Here is a 13,365-nt window from a genome sequence, read left to right as displayed (position 1 = left end):
CGGAGTACATGTATTATAAACAAATATTGCCTTAATAATATCTTGTATATAAATACACATATTAGCATGTGACATCATTTCATTGACCCATACTTCTCAGTTATAACAATTAATGTAAATGTATTTACAATAAATCCAACGTAAATAATCTACTTATTCACTTGATTTCTGCAAGATTACCTTTGATATTCCCCAATTCAGTCTGTATCAGCTAGTAAGCTCTTTGAAAACAAATTTAATAAATCTTATGACAACCCAATTTAGCCCCATTCTGTCTAATCCCCAATCACATAATCCAAATCCCAACCCATATAATCCAAATAACCACCTGCATAATCCGAATCTCCACCCACATAATCCAGTCCCCACCCACATAATCCTAATCTCTACCAACATGATCCTAATCCCCACCCATGTAACTTAACCTCTTTGTATGTTTATCCTAATCCCAAACATGTAACCCTAATCCCCAACATATATCTTAGCCCCGCCCACATAACCTCACCCCTTTTCCCTCAAGTGCAGCAAAGTTAATTGTAGAAGTTACTGCGTGAGATGCCCCTCTTCTTCAGCAGCAGGTCTAGATGAGGCAGATGTGTTGATCCTGATCGTGTGGCCTTTGATTGGTCGCTGCCGGGAATGTTCTCGGTGTTCACATCGGCATGGTACGAGGATGCTCGGCTGAACTGTGTTCGGACCCTGGGGGACTTGATTCGCAGTCTTCGTCCATTGATTGCAGGAAATTCTGGTGAGATCTTGCATGGAACGGCAGCAGGTTCATAGTTGTATTCGATCTCGTCTAGGTTAAGGGACAAAGGTGTGCTGTATGAAAATCTTTACTAAAACTGAGATACTACTCAGTGTTTTTTCTTTTGAAAATTGCATCAGAGGCATAACGGTTTGTTGCAAGACAGTGCTATAGGGCTGATACAATTTGTATTCCAAAAGAGTACTGCTTTAGTTGATAGTCTTTAATTTTACATAAATCACAACTCATGAAACTGTTTAACATTTTAACTTTACATAGGCACTAAGAGGACTTCAACAAAGCCCAGTGACTTGCAAAATTAAATGTAATTTTCTGACTAAATTGATATTTTATACTTATCCTGACTAATAATGCTTGTCTCCTTCCTCTTGCGAATAATAGTGGAACACTTGAAATCCCTTGAAGTTCCCTTTAAAAAAGCAGACGTAAAATCACTAACCCAAGAGTAGCGTCCCTTTCCTCCCTTTGGCGCCCAAATGGTCACATGATCGGCCATATTTGTCACTTTCCAGTATGTAAGCCAGACACCCGGATTTACAGGGAAATCCAGAGTGCCATAAGAGGGGAGGTTGGGAGGGCTAACCTCATGAGTCAGGATAAGTATAAAATATCAATTTTAGTCAGAAAATTACATATTTTTCCTTATGCTGACTCATGCTAATTATGCTTGCAGAATCCGTCGGAAACGGTGGTGGGTCAAGCCACGTTCTGGATTCAATGGTTGTAGATTTACGTCCTGTATTACCCTCCTTGGGAACTTATGACGGCACTGTTGAAGATTCTTTCAACTTCTCTGATGAGTCTGGGGGGGACCACAACTTGTCAGATTTCTCCGAAACTTCTCCTGACATTTTCGTGTGGATTTTAGATATAATGATATTCCATTAGTTATCTAATACAACTCCATCTCTTGATGCACACATCAAGTGGAGATGCAACCCTTCTTCATGTACGAGTATGTCCTATACAAGTACAGGGTCTATCACTCATGCTAGTCTGTCCTAGACGTGTGCATGGACTTATAGCCATTGCTCTCCAGAGCGTTGGTTTTCACAAGTCACGTGATAAGAGGGGTGAGATTTACTCAGCGCGCCTTTGTGGAACCGTTAGTTGTTGTGCTACAACAAGTGGCCCAAACTGGTGAATGCCTGAGATGTCTTCAGTGGCAATGTCTCTGAGGTAGTGGTTGATCTCCAAAAGCAGCCCTCCATTACAGTTGTAATCGAGCAGTTTCCATGCAGAGCAAGTGTTGACGCCAGGGCTCTGACTTCGTGTGGATTGAAGGCTCATGGAGGCTCAAGTCCTACTGCTTTATAGGCCCTTAGTTGGTTCTTGGTGATAAAATCCCATCTCAGTCCCAGATGTACGATGTCACGATGTCTTGATTCAAATCGTGTTCGTTCAAAGTCCAGAGCATGTATTTCAGACATCCTTGCAGCTGTTGCTGGGGCGATCAGGAACAGCGTTTTCTGAGTTAGTAGTTCAAAGGATGTCCGTTCTAGAGGCTCGTATTTGTAAGCATCACTGGTGAGATGTTGTAAAACTACGTTGAGATCCCAGGCAGGTGCCTTAAATTTCTTTTGTTGGTCTTCCAACTTGAACGAGCGCAGTAGTGCCAGAATCTCTGGTACTTTGGTCAGCTTGATACCCGTTTTCATGGTGATAACTGTACTGAGGGCCGCTAAGTACGTTGAAAGTGTTGAACCTTTTAAGAGTCTCGTCTGTCGTAGATGACATAAGTTTCCGCCACTTGAGGATGTGTTGCTTTCACCGCTGTAAAGCCTTTCCTCTTTGCATATTGTTCAAATCTCTGCCACTTGTCGATGCACAAGTTGCGCGTTGATCTGCGTAGAGCTAGTGTAACTGCTTTCGCTGCTCTGGCGGAGTACCCTCTGGTCTTCAGGCAAGCTTTAATATGCTCCACGCGTGTAGCTGAAACAGTGTCGGGTTCCCCGTGAGCTTGCTTGGTGTGAGGACACAAGTAAGTTCGACCACTCTGGTAGTTTCAGGGTTGGACTTCCAAGTTCTTGTATGAGGATGGGAAACCAAACCCTCGCTGGCCAGTATGGCGTGACCAAAATCAGTTGCAACGTAGTCATCTGCCTGATTTTCTGTAGTACTTGTGGTAGTAGTGCAGGAGGCGGAAACGCGTAAGTGTTTAGTCCTTCCCATGAGATGCTTAGACTAACTTAGAGCATCTGTTGCCCATGCCTGAGGATCTGGAATCGGAGACGAACGTTGGTAGCTGTTTATTGAACTTTGTTGCAAACAGGTCTATTAGTGGGGATCCTAAAGTCTGTCTGATGAACTGGAATGCTTCTGGATGCAACATCCATTCCGTTGGGGATTGTTGTAGTGGACGAGATAGGGCATCTGCTGTGACATTCTTTGCTCCCGGAATGTGGCATGCCTTCATGTAGATGTTCAGGTCGTCGACTATGCTGAACAGGAGAAAGCTGAGTTGTAGCAGACCTGTTGATCTTGTTGACCCTTGTTTGTTGATGTAAAACGCCACTGTGGAGTTGTCCGTGTGTACCATGAGTCGTGCGTTCTTTAGTACGCTGGACCAATGTTGTAAAGCGTTGATTACTGCTTTCATCTCCAATAGATTGATGTGTGATTTCTGATCCTGATTCAACCACTTCCCTGCTGCCAATTCGTTGTTGAAGTGCGCACCCCATCCTTGTTGGGAGGCATCCACGTAGAGATGAGTGTTGCAAACCAGCTCTGACAAAAAGGTCCCTCTGCAAACGTTCGACTTCCCGAGTCCACCATAGGAGATATGGCTGTCCGGAAGTATTAACGGATCTAGGCTGTCTAAGTGGGCGTTCACAAATACTTGTAGTGGGCGCAACTGTAATCTTCCTCTGCGAGTCATGTCTTGAGCTGAGGTGAGTAGACCGAGCATGCTTTGCCAAGCACGTAGTGTCAACGGAGAGAGCAATGCTTGAGATATCATCTGTTGTATTTTGACCCAACGATCCTCTGGAACGACTATACGATTCACTGGCGTGATGAGTCGAATCCCTAGGAACTGCAGATCTTGTTTCGGCTCCAGTTCCGACTTGAGGAGATTCACGAGCCATCCTAGTTGAGTGAGCAGCCTGATGGTGAAGTCTAGTTGCAGTCTGAGTTGACTCGGATCTTGATGAGCTTGAATCCCGTTGTCCAGGTAGAAAGCACTGCGTAGACCTCGACAATGTAGATATGTGACGATCGGCTTGGTCACTCGAGTAAACAACCAGGGGGCCGACAATATTCCAAACGGTAGAACCTTCCACTGGAAGTGCTGTCCGTTGAAAAGGAAACATAGGTATTTCCTTGAGTCTGGATGTATCGGGATGACGCATCTTGCAGATCTATGCTGGCGAGGTACTCTGCTGGACAAACGAGATGTCGGAGCTGAGGAAGATGTATCATCTTGAATTTTGCTGGTCTGCGTAGATACTCCCGGTTGAACTTCCTCATGTTGTAGATGAGCCGAAATTTCTCCTTGGAATTCTTCTTCGGTACCAGGAAAATTGGGGAGTAGAACCCAGGCGTGATGAGATCTTGATCTATCTCTTCTACTGCCTCTTTGTTGAGTAGGGTCTTGATAGCATCGTCCAGTTTCTCTATCTGGTCGGCTGCGTAGTTGAAGGCCATCAGGTTGCTTGTGAGCGGCGGAGTGGCGGAGTGGCTTCCAACTGTATGAAGGTTGTACGGGAACGGCTGGGGGTGGAAGACTCCAGTCGTTCTGAACCTTGCCTTCAATGCTTGCTTCCTCTTGCACCCCTGGGTGCTCGGCCTCTTCCGGGCTTACCTCTAGGAGCTCCGGTTGGTCGACGAAAGGATCCTCTTCCTCCTTTCATACTGGAATACTTCTTTTCTCTGGCTCACTGGACTCCTGCAATTCCTCCTCCGAAGATGTAAGATGATGACCATGGGGCTCTGTATAGAGACTTGGTGAAGCGTTCACTCCAAGTGCATGCTGACAATAATCCTTGTCTTCTCAGGAGAGTTAAACCAACTGAGGAGGATGCTAGGTGCTCTGACATAAATTGATGGTCTCTCTTCTGCATAAGTAGAGCGGAGTGTATCATTCGGTCTTCTTCGTCGAGGAATTCTTGAACTTCAAGTTGCGAGTTTCGTTGATAGCCCTCGATCTGGCTAATCCAAAGAAAGTACGTCTGGTGGTTGTATCCAGCTGTGCTAACTTCTTATCCTCAATCTTGTAAGTCCTTTGACGGGAATCAGTGATAATCTTATAGTCATCATCAACCTCTGGAGCCTTCAGGAAGGGTTCCATCCTATGTAGAGGGAATTTCCTGGCGTTGAATGTCGGGATGTGCTGACTCTGCGACTTGGTGGCTTTATCAAAAGCTGCCTTGAGGTTGTATGGTACTTGAGAGATCGGGTTGGTCAGTGGAAAGGTGAGTGTGTCGAAATCATCTTTGGACATCTTGTAGGTAAACGCCTCATCTGTGTCCTTAGAAGGTGATGATAAGTCTAAGCCATTGGCGATTCAGGAGTTAATTTCCGTATCGGGAAGACGCCTTCACCTTCATCCTCTGATTTAGACATTTCTCGCTCCATGGATGCACGACGACTTGAGTCTCTATAGGATGATCCATAAGATGAGCTTCGCACAGGCGAACGATCCCGATGTGATTTTGAATCTTTCCTGGAGATTTGAGATATTTCTCTAGATCTTCGCGAAGGTGGATTCCTGGACATAGTTTCCCCTCTGTGGGGAGACTGTAGAGCCTTTACGCTGGCTAGTAGACGTAGTGGTCTTCATAGCAGCCTTCTCTTGAGCGAAGCAACGTTCCATCATCGACATCATCTGGTCTGTGTAAACTGTTGCATAAACAGTCCCGGGTTGAAGTTCTGCGCGTTGTCTGAAGAGACTGCTCCAGGGATGATGCATCTGATACTGAAGAGACGTCATCTAAGGCTCGCTGCCCTCGTGAAGAGTTGACGCTGCTGCTATCTCTGGTACCCGATGTCTGCGTTGATCATAGGTCTTCTGTCAATGTCTGTGCGGATAACAATGCCAATGTAGATGTAGAAGCAGGCTTTGTCTTCTAACTGACGATGGTGACTTCAGGTATGAGGATGGGTAGATCATAATAAACATCTGCTTCTTCCGGAGGAACAATCTCGGCTGAGAAAGACCTCGTCTTCTGAGTAGAGCTGATCTTAGACTTCCCTGAAGTCTTCATAGTAGTAGCCTTCATCTTCTGCGAAGCTGAAGATTTGGCCTTCTTTATCTGCGATGAGGTCAGCTCAGTAGACGATGAGCTCTTTTGGCTTCCGGCGTTCACCACTGGTACATCGACCTGCTCCTGAGAAACGTTCAGTAATTCACTCGAATTATGAATATCTGCAGCAGTGGTTAACACACGGTTATTAGCACAATCACTCGATTTAGACATGACTTGTGAATACCTACGTACCCTGTCCTTGGCACGTCTATGGATGGAAAAAAGGTAATTAGTAAATTCAACCAAATTCAAATTAACACAATACTCACAGCGAGAGCTGAAAGAACATGAAACAGTGCAATTAGGACATAATAATGGGGATCAGCCGCAGACACTCGGTACCTACAATGAATACAAGTTTTCATCAATTGTAAACATGAAGAAAACACATGTCAAACAACAGAAATTTTAGAAAAAAATTCAAACCGTAATGTAGAATATAATCCTAAAAACCGTATACAGCAATAATTTTGATGTAAGGTCCGAAAATATAAAAGGATATGTGCTGTATAGGGACCCAGGTGCTCTCACTACCGTCCTCAAGGGCGAAGAGAAGGAGAGAGTGACAAATATGGCCGATCATGTGACCATTTGGGCGCCAAAGGGAGGAAAGGGACGCTACTCTTGGGTGAGTGATTTTACGTTCGCTTTTTTAAAGGGAACTTCAAGTGCTTTCAAGTGTTCCACTATCATTCGCAAGAGGAAGGAGACAAGCATAATTAGCATGAGTCAGGATAAGGAAAAATAAATTATATTTCAGATTAAAAATACATTCATTCAGAAGTTGAAATTTGAGGAAAACATTGTGTGATATAACTTTGGAAAAATATATAACCAAGTGAAAGTGGCAATATATATTATTCATGAGAGTGAGAGTATGTGAGTGTCTTTGTGTCTGTGTGTCTGTGTTTATTTCTATGCGTTGCACTACACACTCTGCAGTATTCCAGCTATATTTATGGGTCCTGAAAATGAAATTTTTAGAGTAAAATTAATATTTTATACTTATCCTGACTCATGCTTATTGCTTGTCTTCTTCTTCTGGCGAACCTAGTGGAACACTTGTATCTCCCAATTGAAGTTCCCTTCAATAAAAAATCACTCATTAGTACTGACCACGAGTTATCTCCCTTCCACAAGCTCGGGAACGAGGGCGCCACCCGAACCCATGTGCCTCACTCTCTCCTCATATACTGAGCCCAACACCTGAATTTCCAGGGAAATCCAAAGTGTTATGTGGGGAGGATGGGAGGGCTTACCTCATGAGTCAGGATAAGTATAAAATATTAATTTTACTCTAAAAATTTCACATTTTTCCTTATCCTGACTCATGCTTATTGCTTGTAGAATCCTACGGATAAGGAGGTGGGATTATATATACTTTGGATTTTACTAATTAGTGATTTGAACTGAGATGATTGCAATAACCCTATGGGAACTTCATAAAGGCACTGAACTGAAGAATTCCTGCTGTTAACTTATCAGCTGCCATATAAGGGTTAGTACAATTTACTGAATATAATAAAAGTATATATAACATTAAGTAAGCTGAAGCCATTAATGTGATAGTATAAACTCTTGATAGTTTATAGTGAATACTTTTATAATGAACCAAAGTATTAAGCTTACAATATGCATATATATAAGCTATAATATAACTGTGCTTAAGATATAACTATAACTTAAGCTGTATAATAGTAACCAATTACTGAGAATTTGTTAACTAATACATGTCATGAACTGAACATATGACTGAGCTTAAAGAACCAATAAACTTTGTTTTTTGTTACTCTTTTAACCATTACATATGAAAGATTTGTGGTTAGTCTTATGCGGAACACCAAATTTATTCTTTAAAAACTTGTGGTTAATTAATACCGAGCGATTAAAAGTGGCCAAAAAGTCGCCTGCTTCCCTCTCGCCCGCCAACGAAACCACAGACAGGTTACGTAACTCTGTCGCAGAGCACTGCAGTGACGTCATATGAGGAACGATTTTCAATTAGTTGTATAGAAAATGTGTAGCACGCTCATCATTTTGATGATTTCTCGACATCAACGACTTTACATGCCGAATCGCTGCTTTGTCGCCAATTGCTCCTAGGGTGGGGCGATGGTGTCCCCATGCACAGATTTCCACAGGACCTCGCAGTTCGTGCTAAATGGGTTATGTTTGTGAGTACGAAGCGGCGTTGTGGAAGCCTGAAACGGTATCTTACTTGTGTTCAGATCGCTTCACGGAAGTTAAAGAATCAAAACTACTTACTAGTTGTAGTAAAATATGCATATGATTGATGACCATAAAGATTTTCTATGACACAACTTGTAACATCACGATTTCTTCCTCCTCGAAGTGAGGTTGTGGTCGAAGTAACAATAATATTGTAAGTAGTATTATATTGACACCCACCTCGCTGCCACGAGAAAATTGTTATGTTATACGCTATGTCATGCAAAATCCTATTGGCCATCAATAAAATACATATTTTACTACCAGTAGAAAGTAGTTTTGATTTTAGAACTCGGTGAAAACAAACCTAAATACCATTTATCCTCAGACTGGCGGATGTTCCCGACAGGGAGCAGCCATTTTCAAAAATAAAAAAATCTGTTAGAATTAATGAGATTATAGTTTGTTTTCATCAAGTTAGAAAATCAAGACTACTTTCTACTCGTAGTTAAATATGTATTGGAATCATAACCAAACGGATTTTGCATGACACAACTTATAACATAACGATTTCTTCCACGGAAGCGAGGTGGGGGTCGAAGTCACAATACTGTGCGATAAATTTCTTGCTACATTCACATGGTTAATGTCCACTCACCAGTATGTAGATACTAGTCAATGTGCGTCTTTATATTTGGTCTTATAATCCTAATTAGTTTATTATCATACTTGTATGCATTTTGAAACTAAATAAAAGCAGACGATCTGCTGATACTTATAGTGAATTTATAACAGAACTGTAATATCTAGACATTTTATAGTTTGCCAATGTGAATCATAATTCGCATTACACACACCTAGTGCATGTTGTCTGTCTCATTACACTTCATGGCGAAAAAAATGATTCTGTTGAATGCTACGACAAATGAATAAAAACAAAATGCAAATATTAAAATTAAAACAGATTAAAGTTATAGGAACAATATCAGGCCATTACCTTGTTCGAGAAATGTATCCATCAATATCCACAAAACTGTTCCAAATGATGTGTCTTTTAACAGTTTAATATACGAAAAAGTGATAAATCTTTTCAGGTATTGGTGTATAGTCTCATTGGTCACCCAAGATAGCACACCTGGCAACTAATTGCATAATGCAGTGTTTACGAAATAGTTTGTAGTCCTGCAGGACATGGGTCCTGTGACTCTCAGAAATCTGTCTGACCCACTGAAAATTCACAGGACCCAAATTAAATACACAACATCAATATCTGAGCGCAGTAAATGGTAAATATTAGCAACAAAATTAAAAGATAACCACCCTCCATAACAATACACTTTAGTGCACATTAAATTTACAATGTACTGTTTCATTTATCAAATAGCAATCTCAATAATAGTTTATGATTTTAGCAAATGTCTGTTCTTCATCCACGAAATCCGAACAGTAATCGCTGTCTTCATCGGGATCGATGGTTTTGTTGAAGACAGCGATCTCCTCTTCAATGTCTGACTCTTCTTCCTCCTCCTGCTCCTCAGCATCTCAATAATAGTTCATGATTTTAGCAAATGTCTGTTCTTCATCAACGAAATCCGAACAGTAATCGCTGTCTTCATCGGGATCGATGGCTTTGTTGAAGACAGCGATCTCCTCTTCAATGTCTGATTCTTCCTCCTCCTGCTCCTCAGCATCTTCCACATCTTTCTCCTCCACTACACAGATGACTTCAGATGTCTTGACAGCTGATTGGTTGTGCTTGCCTCTGTTGTAGTTAAGAGACCTAGCCCGTGTAGGTGTTACCTGAATTTAGATAAGCATTCAGTCAACCCAAACACGAACTCAAATACAGTACCAGACAAAAATGTTGACAAATTGAACAAGATATACGTACCAACCACCTGTCAATGGCCTTCTCAGGATCAAAGTCTGTAATTGAGGGGGCTTGTAGCTTCACAGTCATCAGAGTGTTGAGTGTCGATGATCTCATCCTACATCTCCTGCTGGTCTTGATCAGCTTCATCTGCGAGAAGGAAGTCTCACATGAAACTGATGTTGGTGGAAGACTGTGCAGCAGGTCCATCAAGACCAGGAGTTCAGGAAACTGCTCTGCATGCTGTCGGTGAATATCAGCCCACTTCTGATGTGGGAGGTTTGATCCAAATCTAAAACAAATGTAATGGAATAAGACGACCACAATCTTAGCAATTAAAGTAACTTTCAAACGAGCCTTATTATGTTGTACTTCATTCTATATGTCTTTATCAGTATTTTAAGGTATCAATTCAAATGACAATATGCTTTTCCTAAACTCTCTTTGGAGTACACAATATAGCTAACAGTTAGACACCCAGTATGCTTACAAAATGTTTCCATAGACACAACTTTCTAAAAAGAGGAATTGCTTACGTTCAACATCTGTTAAATATACTTACCTTTTGTAAAGTATTTTCTTCATCAGTCTCCATTCTTGATCAACAACGTCCTTTGTTATTCCAGCCTTGGTTAGAGTGTTGCTGAATTGCCGGAATATGACACAGATATCACTGTCACCAAACTCTGAAATTGATCATTTTCATTTTAAATTTGATGTGTTTCATAAGATAGATCATTACTTTTTAAGTTTGATTTGATCATTTGCGGCGGGGGATTATGTCACCTTAGTGACAATGCTTGTTGTGAGTAAATTCCATTATCAAATTTATCTTGCCTTGCGAATCTTCAACGGATGGCCATGACCGCAGACAAGCAATCTTTGTGGCAGCAAATATATCCGCTGATTCAGAGTGCTGCATGGCGAACCTCTCCTCTATGGCCTTCATAGTCTTGTCTACTAAAACAGACTTGTAGGTCATGGCTGGACAGCTACCTTTCAACTTCACATCCTGATACGTTCCTTGTTCCAAAACTTTGTGAAGATCCTTGCACTGGCTGAAATGCAAACATAATGAATCATGATACAGATGCCTTATGATTGAACTGTACCAAGAAAATTTTACTTAATATCCTTTATTTTCTTTGTTTAATTGACAGAATAAAAAACAGCTTAATATGAAAATAATATATAGGTAGAAATAATGAAATTGGGCCACTAAAGTAATTCAGCAGGTTATATGTTATGAACAAATTATAAAAGTACCTTTCTTTGCAATCTTGAAGCATCTCCGTAGTAGCCTCAGTCCAAAGTAGGACATCAGAGAGAGTAGCATTGTTCCTCTGTAGTTGCAGTGAGAGTTTCTGGAGGGGCACAAGGAGATTCTGAAAAATGTAATGTTAATTAATGCACCCAATGATTTAACGATTTCTTGAAATATTAACTTTTTATGCAGTTTGATGTATTGTGGAAATGCAATGTTTCACAATTATTTGAATAAAAACATATATTTAAAACAAAATCATACCTGAAGGAAGAGCATGAAAGCTACCAGATGTCTGTCCAGGACCATCTTCGCTAAGCCTTCAGCCTTAGCATTGCCGTGACTAGCTGTTGACAGGTGGGCCTCCAATGCAGGATATGACCGGAAAAATGCAGTCAAGCCACGTGAGAGGTGGGGCAGCCATCTGGTACCAGTCACTTTAGGAGGAAGAAGTCCATTAATACCTAAGGACTTCATGGTGTGGACAAGTCCTGTCTTCTGCTTTGGTTTCAGGTAGAAGTAATGAAGACCTATGAGTAAAGTCATGCACTTATCATAGAGTGCTGCCTTCCTGAACACATCCCTGAAGGCCAACTCGAGTCGGTGGCATAGGCAGTGAACAGAAACCATCTCTGGAAAGTCCTCTTTTAGACGTGTTGCCAGACCTGTTTTGGAACCAATCATGTTCGATGCACCATCACTTCCCATTCCAACTAGCTTATCTGAAATACACATTGTGTACAAATGATTTTCTTGAAAACTATATAGGCATCACTTGGAGCAAGGTTATTGTTATATGTAACTACTAAATTGTCTATCAAATTTGAAACTGAAAATGTACAAACAAAGGGAAGCTAAAAATATTCCAAAAAGTTCCATAACATTTGAAAATAAATTTTGGAAAGTTGTAATTTGACATCCCTCTCTCAATAGCTTAATTATATCTTTCAACATTGAGTCCATTTTCTGTTACTGGTTATATCCACAGTGGTCTATTATTTTATTCAGTCGAATATAATTGTATGCATGTTAGGTGAAAATAATTATTATTTTCAGTGATATAAAAAAAAGATGTAATATGGTATTATGTGCTGTTGGGATACATTCATTAAGATGATAGCTTTTAATTACCTTTTGCAAAGCTGTGTAGGCCAGTAGACTCCAAGATGTTTGTGACATAAAAGTACAAATCCGATGAACATGTGCTTCTTGGACTTCCTATATTGAGAAAATTCTCTGTGACAACACCTTTGTGACATGATCTGACATACATGGACTCTTGTTCATCGCCACTTATGTCTGTGCTCCCATCCATTATGAAGGAAAAAAAAGGTGCATGTTCCAAGTTGTTAATGACTTCATCATGTTGTGTAGCAGCTATAGCCTGAATAAAATTCAAAGCTGCCCTATCATTAAGGTATGTGTCTCCAACTTCTAAAGATTTAACTTTGTCCAGTTCGCACAACCATTTAAAATCGGAAAGGGGTCTATTTTTCACTGCAACAGCATGTGCATTTCTAAATAGAAAAGTCATTTTTGTTTTGTCAGCACTTTTTAATTTCTGTAGAGCTCTCCCTGCCTTTGAAAACGCTATTTCATCACTGGAACTAGTCTCGGCTTTGAATAATTCAACTGAACGAATGTGAATTCTACTCAGTTCGTGATCGGTCACAGTCGATTTCTTGAAGTTTCTTGACCCAGAAATAAAATTCTGATCAGAACTAGGCCTAGCTGAATTCTTGCTTGCATTATAGTTAACACAAATGTTGCAAGTCATTTTACCATCGGCAAATGTTAGCCAACTTCTCCCGTTTTGCCATGACGGATTGAACGAACGTCCGGTCGTTCATAACTCGACCGTTTCTCTGATGATTTAAGTTCATCAGTAGGTAGACGCTTCTTTGCAGGGGCCTTTGAAGGCCTAGCACCATCATAATATTTGAGAAAATTCAACATGTCCCTTCTATTTATGTAGTGACACGTCGTGAATCGCAAAGTTACGGAAAACCCGCCATTCTTGTTGTGACAGTATCTAACCTAAACTTTC

General features: G+C 41.0%; 1 protein-coding gene across 1 annotated transcript; it reads right to left on the bottom strand.

Annotated features, from left to right (window-relative positions):
- Positions 1-530: 530 nt before the first annotated feature.
- On the bottom strand, positions 531-13,079 carry LOC124287097 (zinc finger protein 862-like). The gene is made up of 11 exons (XM_046723577.1): positions 12,450-13,079; positions 11,583-12,040; positions 11,321-11,439; positions 10,892-11,112; positions 10,617-10,740; positions 10,076-10,346; positions 9,783-9,984; positions 5,927-6,134; positions 4,780-4,918; positions 4,340-4,480; positions 531-755 (listed from the first exon to the last, which is right to left on the bottom strand). The coding sequence occupies exons 1-11, from the start codon at positions 12,850-12,852 to the stop codon at positions 531-533; spliced, it is 2,511 nt and encodes an 836-aa protein (XP_046579533.1). The 5' UTR covers positions 12,853-13,079.
- Positions 13,080-13,365: the final 286 nt, after the last annotated feature.

The sequence above is a fragment of the Haliotis rubra genome, unplaced genomic scaffold (genome assembly GCF_003918875.1).
Source record: "Haliotis rubra isolate DU_JTF1 unplaced genomic scaffold, ASM391887v1 Scf4, whole genome shotgun sequence".
NCBI lineage: Eukaryota > Metazoa > Mollusca > Gastropoda > Lepetellida > Haliotidae > Haliotis > Haliotis rubra.
The sequence above is the reverse complement of the archived record's forward strand: the minus strand, read 5'-3'. Positions and strand labels throughout refer to the sequence as shown.